General features: G+C 48.9%; 1 protein-coding gene across 1 annotated transcript in view; it reads right to left on the bottom strand.

Moving 5' to 3' along the window:
• PTCHD1 (patched domain containing 1) overlaps positions 1–14,946 on the bottom strand; it is a 37,596-nt gene extending 22,650 nt beyond the window's left edge. Inside the window, exons 1-2 of the mRNA XM_054271746.1 lie at positions 14,530–14,946; positions 1,842–2,502 (exon numbers count right to left, since the gene is read on the bottom strand). Coding sequence (XP_054127721.1) covers positions 1,842–2,502; positions 14,530–14,880 — 1,012 coding nt within the window. The 5' untranslated portion in view covers positions 14,881–14,946. The remainder of the gene's footprint in view (positions 1–1,841; positions 2,503–14,529) is intronic.
• Between the last annotated feature and the right edge of the window lie 1,405 nt (positions 14,947–16,351).

The raw sequence follows: 16,351 nt of genomic DNA, 5'->3' as shown, positions 1-16,351 counted from the left end.
AGCAAAAAAAAAAAATCAGGAAAAAGAAAAAAAAACCTAAAAGAAAAGCAGAATTGACTATACAGCTTGGCACTTAAAGGAGCACTAAAATAGACATGTGAAACTTTTCACAGTTATCTGTAAATCTTTGAGGATTTCAAGTCTCAGCATTGTCACTACTAGTAAATTAAAGATCTGAAAGGTTTTCCCAGTGAGCAGATATTTGATCCCTAAACAAAGCTAATATTTCATATTTTTGAGTCAGTTTTCCCATGTACTTTCACTTCATATGTCTGGACTTTAGACTGCTTTTCTGCTACTCTTGTAACACACCAGAAAATCCCCTCCTATCTAAAGTTACACTTAATATACACTACTTAGTTTGAGGAATTGAATTTCATAATACATGAATAGGCATAAAAACCCACCAAAAAAACCCAGAGACTCAGGTCAGAAAGATACCCTTCTTTTGACTCTGACTTTCTGGCACTGCATTTCCTCTAGATTACAATGTAGTTTAATTTTCATGGATGTCATCTGGAAATGACAGGCAATGTAATGCAGCTGGATTCTGTTTGTCACTGAATATATTCTGTATGTTAACTGGTAGTGTGATGCACTGAAGCATAGTCTTTAATTAAAGTGCAACAATACCACAGTGCAGCAGCACTACAGCACCAGCACAGCACAGGAACCTGGTGCTGGATATAAAAATAGCTGTGCTCTAAACATGCCATATCACTACATGATGTGACTAAGTCAGTGGAGACACTCTTACACTTGAAACCTGAAGGATTACTGAACACTGATTTTCAGCTGGGGAAGCTGTGATCAAATCAATGCATGTATTATTCTCCACAAATGAATAATGGTGTGAACAAGGACATATTAAACACCTACAGTGCACAAAGCTTTTCACACTGGTTATGAAGCAAAAACAAACAAAGAGGCTGTGAACTCTCCAGAGCTCTCCTGTGAAGTCCTCCTGCCTCTTTGGGTACAATATGCAGAATTCCCACAAATGCCCTGGTGCCAGCAGGAGAGGGCTCTGACTTTGGTTTGGGAGCAAGATGGCCAGACTGCTGTCCTCTCGATGAAAACAAAAAACAAAACAAACTGAAACCACTCCATACTCCACAGTGAGTGAAGGTGGAACAAACCCCAGGGAGATAAAGATATCTCTGCTGGCACAGGAGCCAGGGAACAACCAGTGCCCCTTCCCTCCATAACCCTCTGCCGTGGGATGTGCTGGTGCTGAGCTTGCAGGTCCATCCCTGACCACGGCTGCCAAAGTTCTCACCCCAGGGCTGTGAAACTCTCCCTACACTTGCTCAGCCAACACAAGGACTTCTGGAGAAATGCAACCCAGAACCAACCACTGCTCTTATTCCACAGGGAGACACCTGCCAAGCCAGGACAGCATCAGTCTGGTCTCCAAAGGAGCCAGCATTCCCTAAATGCCCAGCATGGGCAGCCCTTTGATTTGCCAGCACAGCTGATGCTGTCAGTGGTGCATGGGGACCACTGCAAAGGTCTCCCTCCAAAACCAGAATCAGACACCCACAGAGAAGCAGCAGCTGGGCTCCCTCTCTGCAAAAGGCACAGCATTTGCACATCCTTGTTCCTTGCTACTGCACAGGCTCCACATCCCACAGCATTGTGCTGTGCCATACTAGAGCCCCAGACATGATTTTAATGTCCCGGCACCATAAAAACAGTTTAGGAGAAGAGGCAGTGTGGATTTGGCATCGGGCAGTGCTGCAGGAATGAGACAACAGGAACCATGCAGTGATGCTTGTCTGCTTGCTGGGAAATGCATCAGGGAGGCACAAACACACAAAAGAGAGAGAGGAGATAGTTACCTAACATGACGAAGGGGATTCCCAGGAAGGTGGAATTGTATTTCCCACCAGTGAGATTGATGATCCCAGCAGCAGTCAGGGTGGCAAGGGTCACTGTCAGCAATCCCAGCAGGCCAAGCCAGGGTTTGCTGCGGACACAATCCTGCATGGAGCAGCAGAGAATGGCCAAGGTGACCACAAGGACCAAGCTCGTGATCAGGTAGCGTTCCGACACCCTGCTCGTCTTCTGGAAATCCTCCTTCAGCGAAGAGGAAGTGAAAGGGTACATTTTGACTTTCCTGTTGGATTTCTGGAAAAGTTCAACAGTGTCACAAAAAATGGACTCCCACTTCTCTGCCACCATGTCATTCAGGGAGTTGATTGCCTGCAAGTAGTAGGTGAGCTGAATGGCTTCTGCAGACTTCACCTGGTCCTTGCTGTGCACAGTAACCCCACCGAGCTGATGCCCATTGTACACTTCCCTGCCATCCTTTAAGTGAGTAATCGGGTAAGTGATTGCAAAATTAGTTCGATTAGAAGAACGAGCAGCCTTTAATTCCTCCAGTACATGCACTATGTCGTCCACTATGCATGTCTTGTCATTGTTCAGGATACATATATGGGCAAACGTGTAATTGAAACCAGGTCTTTGAACTTGGATCCTGGTCACTGCAGAGTGCAACTACAAGGGAAAGAGAAATCACACACGTTATTCACCAGTTCATCTCGTGCAGCAGCAGCCAGAACCACAGCAGCTCCTCACCGCCGTCCCTTTGCTATTGATCTAAGCAACAACAACAAAAGTTCTGGTGACTGCAGTATTAATAGCACACTCATTGCAAAAAAAAAAAAGATAAAAAAAAGGAAACATTCATCAAATCAGTATTATCCCCCAGTGTCCTTTGCTGGTAACTCTGGCATAATGTGATGTGCATATGGGCCACGTGCAGCCGCTGTTTGGCCTCTCTAAATAAGTAAACTCAACAGGTCCAGCTAAAGCCCAACCATGTCCAGGGACACTGTTGTGCTCAGGATTGCCCAATTACCCTCTCAAGGGATCAGCCTGAAGTACAGAAGGCAGAAGAGCACCGTGACCAGGTGTGCCATCCGTGCAGGATGTGCTGGCAGCCTGGCAGTGCAGGGGACCAGCACAGGCCACAGCTGCATGTCCCACCAATAGAGACTGCTGGCACAGCAGGGAAAAGAGATCTGGCAATAACTAATTTGCCCTCTTTTCTCCTCCCTCTTTCCCCCATCAAATCCTCAGCAGTCCGAGAGCAGGAAGCAATGGCAGACAGACACTGGTTTTCTCTTGCTCTCTCTGAGAGGTTCTGTTAATTAGTGAGGGTCCCCTAACTTTAGGGTTTGTAGGTTATTTAGGTGTAGCAGGTCTTGGTGCACCTTCCTTTTTGTTTCTCATCCTTCTGAAATGTGCCATGCCTGAGCCCTGACTCCAAAAATATTCAGTTATTTCTGAGCATCAGAAAGGCAGAAAAAATTACTATCTCTTCTTGAAAAATACAGAAAACTCTTGTAACCTTTTCTGAATCCATTTTAGTCAACATAGAAGAAACAAGAAATTTAAAATATGGCAAAAGAATAGCCCAAATAGGCTAGGGTTACAGTGTTTTTAAAAAAAAAAAATTGAATTTGCTATTGTGTATCATTCTGTCTGATGATAAACACTTTAAAAAATAGAAGATAGTGTACAGGAGAGCAGTAGAGCTTATACACTCTTCTGGGGGCAAAGGAAAAAATGTCTAATAATCCTGGCTAACCCCCTGTATCTGTTGAAAAGAAACAGTCATAGTGACTTTTGTGTGGTATTTGAGACTTATTTGCAGCAGCCCACCCAGCCACCCTTCCCCCTCCTAATTTATATGGTACCATCAACCTGATTGTTTTGTGATTCCATTGCACACTCTATGATGGGTATAAATTTAGTTATTTGCCTCCATTCCACAGGATAAAGTGACATCATATAGACAAAGATTACAACATTTCTATATTCTCATCTTGTTTCTCTAGCAGCTTGGGGGTGTATTTTTCCACCTTTGAGTAGCTTTAATGTTTTTGACAGAAATAAAAGTTCAATACTGACATTAGGAACATAAGTTTGAGAAATGAACTGACCTAACAAATCTTTTCACAGTTCTGTGAGAACACGATACCTGGCCATGGTGAGAAGCGAAATTTTTCATTGTGGTGAGAGAAAAAATGTAATTGTCTGTGCAACAGTTTGGAGTCTTTTGCACAACTTCTTCTAAAACAAAACAAAATAAAATATTTGCAGGAACATGACAAAAAAATTATCCTCTATGGGGAATACTTCCCATCTTTTCAGTTTGGAGTTGCAAAGTTCCGTTGTTTTGGGGTACAAATTCTATTGTACATGACTGCAGTTTGGGGAAAATGCCCTGATTTACCAGATCAAAGACAGATATCTGATTTTAATTTTTTTTCAGTGGAAGCTACTGAATGGTTTTCATTGACAACAGCTATAAAACAAGGCGCCACATAAAGAAGCACAGCTGAGGGAAACCAGGAGGAATAGAAGGAATTTCCTGCCTTTATTAGATTCACAATACAACTCCTTCAGAGAGGATCTATGGAGTGACACAATGCAGAAGAAACTAAACTGACATGCAACTTTTATCAAACAGTGTGTGTTGCTATTTACCCACCCTGCCTCACTGCAGTATTTGCTTCCTTCCACATCTGAAGCACTTTCTTCTAATATTTAGCTTATAAAATAACCTCATCTATTACTTTATCTTTAGTGAAAGGCTAGAAACTAAATGTCACACCTAAAATCCTCCTTCCCTCTCGGAAATGATCATTCCAGGCTGAGGAGCTTGTTCTGCAGCAGTGGCCTGGTGCTCCTGAGACCGTGCTGGGCTGGAGCGGGCGCTGCCCATCCCACCTCTCAGCAACGGGGCTTTGGGGAGCACAGGGAAGCAGGCAGACAGCTCTGTGTCCTGGCACATCCTGGCAGCTGAGCAGCCCCTGGAGCTGGCTGCAAGCTTGTGCAGTTTAGAGCAGCTTTGAGATATATTCTGAGCTTTGCCAATGGCCACAATGTTTGGTCTCAAATTGGCAGCAAACAGCCAAAGAAGAGGAAAGCTTGCCATTCCCTCCATCCCAACAAAGGATGCTGAGAACTGCACCAGCATGCCCAGGGATTCAGCAGTGGGAATTCTGACCCAGACTTTCCTTCTCAAGACAAACACAACACTTTATCTGCACTTTTTTCAGACCTGATGCTAGGAAAGCCCTCTGCTGCCTCAGTGCAGGGCAGGGTGTGCTGCAGCTTTCTCCTTTCTCCCTTTGCTTGCCCGTGGCAGCCCGAGAGCCACAGGGTGCTGCCTCCTCCCTGATGAGAGCTGCAGTCCCATGGCACTCTTCTCCCTGCTGCCATGCTGGGAATTCAGCTGTGCCACAGCCATAACCCTGGGTGAATGGTTTCCACAGAAAACTGAAGCTCCATGAGCTACAAGGGCACATCCTGTGAGTTCACAGGATTGCACAGTCTGCAATTTGGCTTACCTATGGTACACCAGGAGGTCCCCAGGAAACTTCAGTCTGATGGTAAGGGCTGTTGTGTGATGGGGACAACATTAGCAATATGCTAATGCATAATGCATATTGCACTCCTCAGCGCAGAGGTTTCTAATAGCAAGTAACCATTTAACTTGGAATAAACCTGGCACCTAGTCCTGGGACAAATGACTGGCTACCAGATCCTCACTGATCCAGCTGTTCTTATCCCTACTGATCCTATTAGGAGAAAGGGAAATTTAAAGGAATAACAAAATCTGAATGAATGGTTCTTCTTGAAGGGAGACATGCGCTGCTTGCTCATCACTCCCAGCTTTTTGCAGCTAGCTAACAGTGCAAGGAACCAAAAAGCTGAGATGCCAGAGCACTGCAGCATGAGAACTGCACAGCACCACCTAAGCTCCCTCACCATGGTGGCACACAGTCCCTGAAAGTGTTCAGACATGAAATAATAACATCCACTTCTTCCTTCTGCCATTGTTTAAACAGTGACCATTCCTTGGACTTCCCCTCTCCCTTCTGAAAGTGGTATTTCTGTGTCCTGCACCACCTTAGAGATTTCTAGAACAGTGTTTTCCCTTAGTCTTTAGTCATTTGCATTTGGTAACATCTTGGTCTTGGTCTTTGCTTACTTTAAGTCCCGTGCTCCCTTGGTTATTTATTTTAGACAGAGAGGAATGATGGTTTCAACCCGGAGACAAATCCCTTGCAGCAAATATCTCCAGGTGAGGGCTGTACTGATCTCACACCTCCCCACCAAGCCATGTCTAAGCCTGTGGCACAGCTGACAGATGAGAAGTGGTGCATTTGCACTTCCCTGCCAGCTGATTCTGTCCATGGGCCCAGGAGGATGCCAGGAAGCAAAAATCCTTCCACTTATCCTGGGCTATGCCATTTGCACCAGGGCCTCAGAGAGCCATGGCTGGAAGTTCTTCCAACTGTTTTATTTTTGCTGGTCCTCCTATCTCTTCCACCAGCACAGGAAGACAGGTGCTGGGAGCCAGAGCCCCTCAGCAGGGTCAGTTTGGGGGCCCTGGATGGCCAAGCCCCACACTGGGCTCTATGAGCCAGCTCTCCTCTGAACTGAGCTTAGCACAACTTTCAGCAGTGCCATCAAAGCTGAGCCTGAAGGCAAAAGGTTGTACTGGAGATGTATGGTCAGGACAGAAGGGAAAGCTTGTTTTTATTCTTAAGTCCCTGCAAAAGATGCAGGAAGCTACAAGAAGGGGTGAGAAAAACCTGTACCCCTTTGCTTTGTCGAAAAATCCTTTAATTCAGAAGTGAGAAGGTATTTCCAGAATTTTGTTAATTTAATCAGGTAACAAAGAAGTCTGCAGCCTCCCTGTGAAGGAAACAGATCCCTTCCCAGCAGGGATGGGTTAGAAACTGCTGATTCATCTGCACAATGGTCCAATCCCAGAAATCCTTTAAACTCATATTACATAATTTCCTACCCCAATCAAATCTATGGGCAGAGGGGATGAGGACCCAGCCACCAGTGTCCCACTTGGATCTCACCTTGCTGGTGGCACAGCTTTGCTCCCAGGGAAACTCCACAGTGACAGCCACAGCAAAATGCAGTGGGACCATTCAGGCTTTAACAAGCTCCCATGCCCAGCTCATGAAAACACATCCTGACTCCCCTGCAAGCTGGGTCAGCCACAGACACCATTTCTAATCATAAGGATGTGTACAGCTACCTCCTGCTTATCATATAGACCTCAAAGATATGTTTGGTTTTGCTGCTGAGCAGTGATATGTGGTGTTTATTGAGGACATAACTCATTGTAAGGACTTGACTATACTTTGTGCTTGACATACAGTCAATGAATGGCCAATGAGACAAAACTAGCTAGATATATGGATGTCCTCCTGCACTGCCAATGATCTGGCAGGCAGACTGTTTAACTCTCAGGAGCATCATCTTTGCAAAGCTGTATTACCTTGGTGTTGCTGCTATTATTTGACTTATTTAGTCTTGCAGTCTCCAGCTGATGGTTCAAATCCAATATTAGCTTTGCTTTTCAGTGTTGCCATTCTTAGAATATTTTTGCTGTCATTTTCACCAAGTCTGTTGTTTCTGAGTCCTGGAGCCTGAAGTATTGCCTTTTTTTTTTTAATCACAGTTTTCATTAAAAAAAAAAAAAGAAAAATAAATTCTAACCTCATGATTATGGAGGAAAGACTGGGAAGGCTCTGAACTCATTACCTACTACTGTTTAAAATTTTATTACTGTTTGGATTCAAGACTGAAAAACTAGAAAGCAGGATGAAGACAATAATTTAAAATATACACTTCATTTTTATGAGATGCTGGTTTACTCTTTTAGTAATTTTTACAGGTAACTTGTGCCAAGGAAAATGAAGAGGAGAAAATGCCTTTAATGGATAGCTATAAATTTCTCCACTTCTTCTATGATCTCAGTAATCTCTGGCATTTCATACCTTTGCAGTGTACTTTTTTATTCACGTCAAGAGGTGGCCTCAGTCAAAACGTAAAAAGGTTATGAGAGGGAAAAGACTTGCACAGCTTCCAGCTTAATTTACAAAAAATCCCCACTGTGGGTTCTGCAGATAGGGGCAGAATTAAACCTTCAAGAGTGCATTTTCATCAGAAGGTGCAGAGAGGGAGGGCAAGGGAGCCCTGGCCAGGCTGTGCCCGGCTGTCAGTCCGAGACTGTGGGTCCAGGGTAGGGGTTCAGAGAGGGTGGTGGCAGTGGCCTCCTGGCCATGCCAGCCTAGCAAGGGATGAGGAGCCTGCACACAGCCAGCAGAGGAAGCCAACAGATCCTAATGGCTCGGGATAAGCATTAGAAGTCACAGCTGGAGAGCAAGCAGCAAGGATTGCTTTGAGTAGTTTGGCTCAGTCCTACAATCAGGTTTCCTGAAGAGACGCTAAGATACGAATTATGCACGGGATTTATTTTTGCAACTAATTTTTTCAGCTGTCTAAACCACAAGGATTTATCTTTTCTCTGAACAATTTTCAGAAAAATAAAATCTAAAAATGGTTCAACTACAAGTCATCAACTGAGGGACAACTATTAGTGCTCGGAGCAGCAGATGTGCGTACATTTACATTTCCATCTGTCTTCTTGGTAGCTACAGAAAATCGCTAGATATGATTTTTCTTTTCTAATCTGAAGTGGAGAAGCTTTTCTAATCAATACCATCTTAATTCTGACACCTTGTACATCTGCCTGAATTTGTTCCACTGAGAGAAGGCCACTCTGTTTTTTGGGCTGACTGCTGCTGGATGACAGGACACCTGGGCAGCAGAAACCTCTCTGCGCAGCCTGGTGTGCGGCAACAAGATCAATTTTTCATGATGGGGAAAAAAGAACAAAACTTCGCTCTTCTGTCTGATCTTGCATCAGTTCCACCGCGGGTGGCTTTCTCCATGCGCTTCAGAGGTCTCCATGAACACCCTTCCATCTTTGTACTGCTTCTCAGGGGGGCTCTTGCCAAGCAGAAGCCTGAGGAACAGCCCCTTCTGCACCGCAGGGAAACCTTAATAGCTGCAGGTTCACAGCCCACGGTCTCATTTAACAACTCGGCTCCTCCTTCTGTCTTTCAATAAGAAAGAGGGGGTTCTCCGGCTGTAAACCCCAATTTAAAGGCAGGGCCTTGTCCCAGCTTTTAGGAAGTACAAGTGTGGTCAGTGGGGAGCCCTGGCAGCTCTCCCTCAGCCCTGTGGCACTGCCTGGAGGTGGCCTGGTCTCGGTGGCTGTGATGCACAGATGTCCCTGGCCCCCTTGTGTGCTCTCCCTGAGGGGTGATCCCCCAGCACACACAACACATCCAGCCACCTATTGAAAACACCTGTCCTCCATGTGTTCTGTTTGCTGGAGGGGAAGCAAAGTCCGACCTTCCAAGGCAGGAAAGGCGAGGCAACACGGGATGCTGGGCATTCTGAGCACGGGCTGCTCGGCTGGCTGGGAGCATCACACCATGGAGTGAAGCAGGAGGGAGAGCAGAGGGGCCCTGTCCTGGCTGGTGCTCCTGGAGCAGGACCAGGGGTGGTGGGCACCAGGGGGATGTGATCATCCTCCTAGGCACAGGCAACTTTTGGACTTCTGCTCCAGGCGCTGCCCAGCGCCTGTGGGAGAGACCAAACCCTCTTGCCTGCAGGAATCACTCTGAGGAGCCGCTGCTGCTGACACTGGGAGCTCAGGGGGGTTTCTGCACACACTTCCACACTGCCCTTGCAACGTGCTATTTACCTTCCCTCTTCCTTGGCTGCGCCTGGATCTTACCTGCGTATCTTAATTCTCATCTGTTTTCGCATAAGATACATTTTAGCCCTGCAGCATTGTGCTGCTATGACAACAGGCTTGCACTTCTGCTGCTTTCACACCCTTGTTTTTCTTGTATTAGGACTCTTCCCCTCATCTTACAGCCTTGCTCTAAAGACATGACTTCATCCTTTATTTTGTTTTCAGCAGAATGCACTGTGTGTTCTATTGCCTGTTTCTCAAGAAGTGTTTTTAGTGCCCGAGCTACCCTGAGAAGGTGGAGACATCCATTGCTAGATCCACAGCTGACTGCCTGTGTCCAGGCATTCAGGAGTAGCCAAAAGTTTCTAAAAAAGGATACCTTGTGTTATTCAGGATTGCAACAGACCCAGCTTTCAATCACAACCCCCTTCCACCGACTTCGGAAGTAATGGTTAAAGAGTGCCGTGTTTGTACAGCAAAGCAGTTGGGAATACCACAGACAAGGGAACGTGGTTATTTCTAAACAGGGTTGTTTCCTCCACGAATTTCCTCACACGTACAAAGTAAGTGAGGAAATCCGTGAGGACCGCAGACAGAGCGTGCCAACACACACGTTAACAGGAACAGAATAATTAGGGAGCAGAAAGAGGAAATAAAACCCCAACAAGTATGAGGTCTGCAAGATTTTGGAGCTAAACTGTTTTGTTCTGCAGCAATCAGAAGTTCTGAAGTTCTTAAATAAATGTGTCCTTAAACAGAAATAACTGAGTTTACTTTATTTGTGTGGACAAATACATATTTAGTCAGTTACCTAGATCAAATAATGGCCAGTTTAGGAGAGAAGCAATCTATAAGCACTACAAATCTGTAGTTAGTAAAGGTTTCTTTAAGAAAAAAACCCCTTGTCATCTAGAGATTTTTATAGAAGGAAACTGCAAATACAATCCCCTTCAGTAAGGCGTGTTACATTTCAATCCCTTTTCATCTTCATGTCTTGATATCTTAAGCGGAGTTTTTGCCAAAAAAATATTAGTACTGTGTTATTGTTATAAACACAGTAATGGAAATGGAAAGAGAATATTTTCCTGCAAAAAAAGGGTAAATCTTTAATTCAAAAAAGTCTTTAGTACGGTGCAGTTAACTCACTGTAAGCATACAGGAATAAACAGAATCAGAAGGATCAGTGTGTCAAATTCTAAGTTCGAATGTATTTTCTGAGGTTCAAAAATCTGTCAAGGTCTGTATTCCCACGAGTTTGTATAACTTTAACCTAACAAGTCTCTCGCTGCAAGTGAAAATATCACCATGAAATGATAGGGGGGCTGTTGTAACACTATTTTTAGGTGGGATTCTAGGTTTTTTTAGAGAATTTCTACAGACCTTATATAATCATCTGAACCTCTGCATGATGGTCCACATCAAGTATCCCAATTATTTTTGCTTTTCTAAGCACTCATTGGAAATGCAGGGGTAAAAGCACACTTTCTTCAGTTAGGGGTTTTTACCTCCTACCTCTCTCTCTCAAAAGACAGATCTTGAGGAAGAAACGTCCTGCACAACAACAGCACAGGATGCCAGTTACCTATGCTCAGCTATAGTGCAGGTACTGCAGCAAGTAAAATTTCATTATTGTCCTCCCACGATATCTCAGTCTCAGGATGCATCTCTTCCATATCTGAGATTCTACCAAGGCTTTTTATTGGAACACCTATTCAAGACCAGAGACAGGATATGTTTAGATTTCTCCCTTCTGCAAATGACTATGGCAGCTGGAAATGCAATGTTGGGATGGCAGGCCTAAAATGGTGTAAGCACTTACAGGGAGCTATGAGAACGATGGATAGAGATTTACACAAAAATAAGAAATAGAAGAGTACTTGGCATCGTCTCAAAAGCAGAACTATTCTGTAAGGGAGCCACACACCTCTCTGCTAAGGAGGAGAGCCCCTGTGTGGAGCAGTTGGTGTGTCCATCAGGACCTGGGGCTGTGCTGGGAGCAGCCAGCGCGGTGCTGGCAGATGTGCAGTGCCAGCGGGAGCCCTCCAGCAGCTCCTGCTCTGGGAGCTCTGCCTGAGCCCTGGGCTGAGCCAGTCCTGGGGTTGAGCCTGCCCAGAACCCCCTCCCAGCCAGCAGCAAGGGATCGTGCAGCACTGGCAATGGTGACTTGTCAGCCTGGTCATGTGCCCACCAGGAACTGCACTGAGCTAACCAGAGTGTGTTAGAGATGTCACCATAGCAATAATTTCATTGAATAATGGACTGACTTGGATGTTAGACTGATGAACTTTTGACAGGACCATCTATGTTTCAGCTTCTACCGCTCAGAGCCCAAAATTTTGTATCCCTTTACTCAGGAACAGTAACAGAAGATGACTTCTTCCTCTGCCTAGATCAGGGAAAATCCCCTTTCCCTGGCACATGACTAGGGAAGCTGTAGCTGCTCAAGGCTCATTCTTTTCCCTCTTTGGGAGATGAAGTGGGATATGGCAGGTAAGGAAACCAACAAGATGTGCTGCAAGAGCATCCAGCATCTGCCTGGGGCAACCATCCTCCTGTGTCTCCCATCCTCCTGCTTGTGGGTGGAGATGCAGCAACAGCCATGTGGGAGGAGCCAGCATCCAACCTGACATTTATCCCAAAGCAAAACCTCTCCCTCAGGGAGGTCATCCTCCAGAAAAGGAAAGATAAGCAAAAGCTGCCGTGTTGTTTCTCTGCCCTGCCTGTGCTTCCATGGCAGCTTCAGAAACGTGAGTGGGATTTACTCTGTGGTTTCACCCAGGACACTTATTTACAAGCACAGTCCTCTGAGCTGGTTGGCTCTGGACTGCGGCTGGGGCTGCCTTTGCTCCCTTCTCCCTTTCACAGAACCGAATGGGTATAGGAAAGCCTTGATGGCCACCTTTTTCCTTCTCCTTCCCTTGGTGGGCCCTGTTAACTCAAGATGATGTAGGCCTGCATCACCACAGATAGAACAATTTTGGGAGCTAGGAGCCCTCCCTCCTGTTTGCTGTTCTGGGATGGGACCATGGGATGGGCCATCCCCAAGGCTGGACAGGCAGCTGCCTGAGCCTGCCTCTGTCCACAAACAGAAGCATCATCAGGAACTTAATCCATTCAACACAAAACATACTGGAATTAACTAGATAAGTAGAGAGTTGGAAATAATGCATCAGACACGTCTGACAATGTCTAAACAATCAAATGACAATGGTGTTCATTATCTCACTAAAAGAAAAATAATATTTTTTGTGAATTTTGTCTATTAAAAATGGGGTTGTGTTAAATACTGACAGAACTTTCTAAGTTATACCTCTCTTGCTGACGTGATAAATCTCATGCAGAAGTTTGCCTGCAGAAAGATTCTGAGTACCATTTATTTGTGTGTCACTCTGCTATTGATAAAACTACAGATCTCCAGAGAAAGCAGTACAGAGAAAAAATCCACTATCATTATTGTCCTATGACTGAGTAAATGTGCATATACTGGATGCAAATGCAATTCACAGTGCAAGAAAATGAAGGAATGAAAATAATTTCTCTGGAGTTTTCTCATTCGCCAGTAACATTGCTGTTACTGTAGTTAGTGAGTTGACACTCATTAAATGTTTGCTCATTACTGTTGGGTAATATGTCAAAAAGAAAACAGAAAATACTGTGTGGCTCTGTACCACAGTTCTGTATGTGCCTATAGTGGAAATTAAATACAAATAAATTCACTGTAACAGTTATTTCATTGTTTAGTAAATAGAGAGGTCTCCCTGAAATCTCTTACAATAGGTGTTTGCATCTGTTTTTTCATTTTAGAAGAGACACTCCTTGAAGTGACAAAGAAGAATTAACATTGGCTTTTATATGGGCTGACAGTTTGACATTCAGGGAAAAAAAACCAAACCAATGCTGAAATCTTTTGGGCTTCCACAAGGCAACACCAAAAATGTGCAGGATTGAGCTAGCCACACCTCTGCTTATTTCAAAATGGTCCTTTCCTTTCTCTTGAGTGAACTTGACCCTCTTAACACTCAAGTTTTTGCATCTATCATCCCTGTTTTTCTTTCCAGGATTGCTCAAAACTACTGGGGCATAAACTAGAGCACCAGCTTGAAGAAACGCAGGTTTCTGACATGTTATGATCTATAGCACAGTGAGATGTCCTGTCAGACTGTGACTTGCACACTCCGTGCTGCTCAAGTGGGAGGATGCTGCCCGCTCTAACTTGAACCGGCAGCACAGGCTGCACCATGCCTGCAGTCTACAGCTGGGCTGGATTTTCTCTTCCTCTATGGAACCGGTGCTGGTGGGCTGGGAGAGGAGGGGAAAAAACACTACCCACTAAAAATAAGCAGCTGAGTTATGTCATTTGCCTTGATGAGCAGCGGGAAGAAGGTTTTGTGGTACCCCTCTCCATGCAGAAGTGCAGTCCAGACACAGCAGCAGCCCCTTAAACCATTCTCGGCAGCCTGATAGACTGGTACCTAACTGTTTTTGAAGTTTGAGTTTACGAAAGCCCGAGATGCCCTAACTCGGGAGCACAACTGCCATGCGAGTCGAGACATCAAAAAATTATTTAAGCAAGCCAGACTGCCCTTCTCGCTCACCCAAAGCAAATAAGAGCAAAATAGGGAAAAAAGAAAAAGATGGGGGGTGGGGGTGAAAAAAAAAAAAACCAAATAAAAAAAAAAGGAGGGAGAGCGCGGATGCCGCGGCGCGGCCGGGGAGCGGGGAGCGCGGTGCCGGCTCCCGCGGCGGGCTGGCGTCCCAACTGTTGCAGGGAGGTGACCGGGGAGCTGCGGTGGCAGCGCCCGAGCCGGGCGGGCACAGCACGGCATGCGCGGCTGGGTCCGTGCCGGCGGCAGGTGCGGGGAGCGGGGCGGGATGCGGAGCGCCGGGCCGGGCGGGGGAGCGATGCTCGGGGCCGGGGGACCCGCCGGGGTTACCTTGAGGATGAGATCGGTGTGGTGCTGGTCCAGCATGTTGGCCTTGCGGAAGGAGGTGATGATCACCCGGCCGTACCTCCCAGGCGTCTGCAGGTCGGAGTAGAGCCGGTGCTTGGAGCGGTTCACCGGGAAGAGGCTGTCCACCAGGTTCCTCTCGATCTTGGCCAGGCTGTGCGTGGGGGCCAGGAGGTGCTCCACGCTCTCCTCCACCTGGTAGCGGCTGAAGCTGGCGCCCAGCAGGATGGAGATGAGCACGGGTGCCGAGGCGAAGAACACCGGGTGGCTGGCGACGAAGTGGCCGAGCCGGGAGAAGGACGTCCCCAGCCCCCTGTGCAAGACCTGCCGCAACATCCTAGTGCGGAGGGCGCGCAGGAGAGCGAGCGCCGCGCCGGGGCCCCCGCAGCTCCCCCACGGCCCCCTCAAGACCATGGGGCAGCCCCGCCGGGCGCCGCCTCCCCGCCGGCCGCGGCTGCGGGGGGCCGGGGGCGGCCGCCGCGCGTGTGCGTGTGTGTGCGGTGTGTGCGCGCGCCCGCCCGCCCCTGTGCGTGCGCGGGGCGCCTCGGGCGCTCGTCCTCCCGCAACGCCGCCGTGCCCGAGAGGAGTTTCCCAGCCCCTCGGTGCCCGACTTCCCAACCCGCCGCCCCTCGCCGCGGAGCGGCGGCGCGGACGGCCGGGGGGGTGTGTGGGGGGGGGCAGCCCCGCCGCCGCCCCGCCGCGGGAAGGGGAAGGGGCAAGCGCCGCTCCCCGCCCCCGCCGCGGAGTTTGCGCGGGAGCGGGGCTGCCCGCAGACTGCTGACTAATCCCCCGGCCGCGGCAGGCGAGGCGAGGCGGGGCGGGCGCGCTGAGCCCTCCGCGGCGCCCCCGCCGCCCTCCGCCCAGGGGCGCGGGGCCACGCCGGGCGGCGCCGAGCTCGGGGCGGCGGGCGCAGCGCCGCGCCTCCCGCCGGGGCCCCCGCCCGCCCGCCGGCCGCGCTCGGGACGCCGCGGCGCGCCCCGCCCCGCCCGGCCCCGCCCGCCGCCGCCGGCACCGCCGCCGCCGGGACGACTGGGCAGCAGCGCGGGCTGCCCGCGGCCCCGACGGGCGGGCGGGTGGCGGGCCGCGGAACGGCCGCCCCCGGTGGAGGGGGAGTCGCGTGTGTTTCGTGGGGGGCTTTGTTGCGGGGACCCGCCGCCAGAAACGCCCGGGCGCTTCCCTCGGCCACGGGGGCCGGCCGCGTCCCGGGGTGCCCGACGGCGCGCCCCGTTTGGTCCCGCCGCACGGCCACCGCGGCGGCGCCGGCAGCGCGGCACAGCCCGCCGGCCCCGCGCCGCCCGAGTGGGCATGTGCGAGCGCCGCACATGCCCATTAGGGAAAGCGGGTGCCGGCGGCGGGGCTGTCCCTGCCCGTCTCACGGTCCCCGGCCACCCGGCATCGTCTCCGGAGCCGCCCCGGGCTGCCCCGGCCGTGCCCCGCGCCGGGAGCCCCGCATCTGCTGCTCCATGCCGTGCCCGGGCAGCGCTCCCCTGCCGCTCCCCGCAGCCCGAACCCGCAACCCCGGCGGCGGGTGGGTGAGCGCGCTGCCCACCTGTGTGTAGGGACAGACCGGATGCGATTCGGGGCCACGGCCTCGGTTTTAAACATAAATTGTACACAATTATGTTTAGGAGCACAAATGCTCTGCTGTTGGCTTATTTGGGCACACTGATTCCTAGCGCTGTTACCTGGCCCAGGCTGCTACTTCCCAATCCAAAGGTGTTGGTAATGGTAGTCCAGTTACTCTGCAGGCCGGTGGTTGTACAAATATGAGAAAAGGAAGTTTCTGTTTGACAGCTGTTACATGTAT

This window comes from Melozone crissalis, unplaced genomic scaffold (genome assembly GCF_028551555.1).
Source record: "Melozone crissalis strain CALT ecotype California unplaced genomic scaffold, PUWL_Pcris_2 ptg000013l_1, whole genome shotgun sequence".
NCBI lineage: Eukaryota > Metazoa > Chordata > Aves > Passeriformes > Passerellidae > Melozone > Melozone crissalis.
Note: the sequence above shows the minus strand (reverse complement) of the source record. Positions and strands in the feature narration are given on the sequence as shown.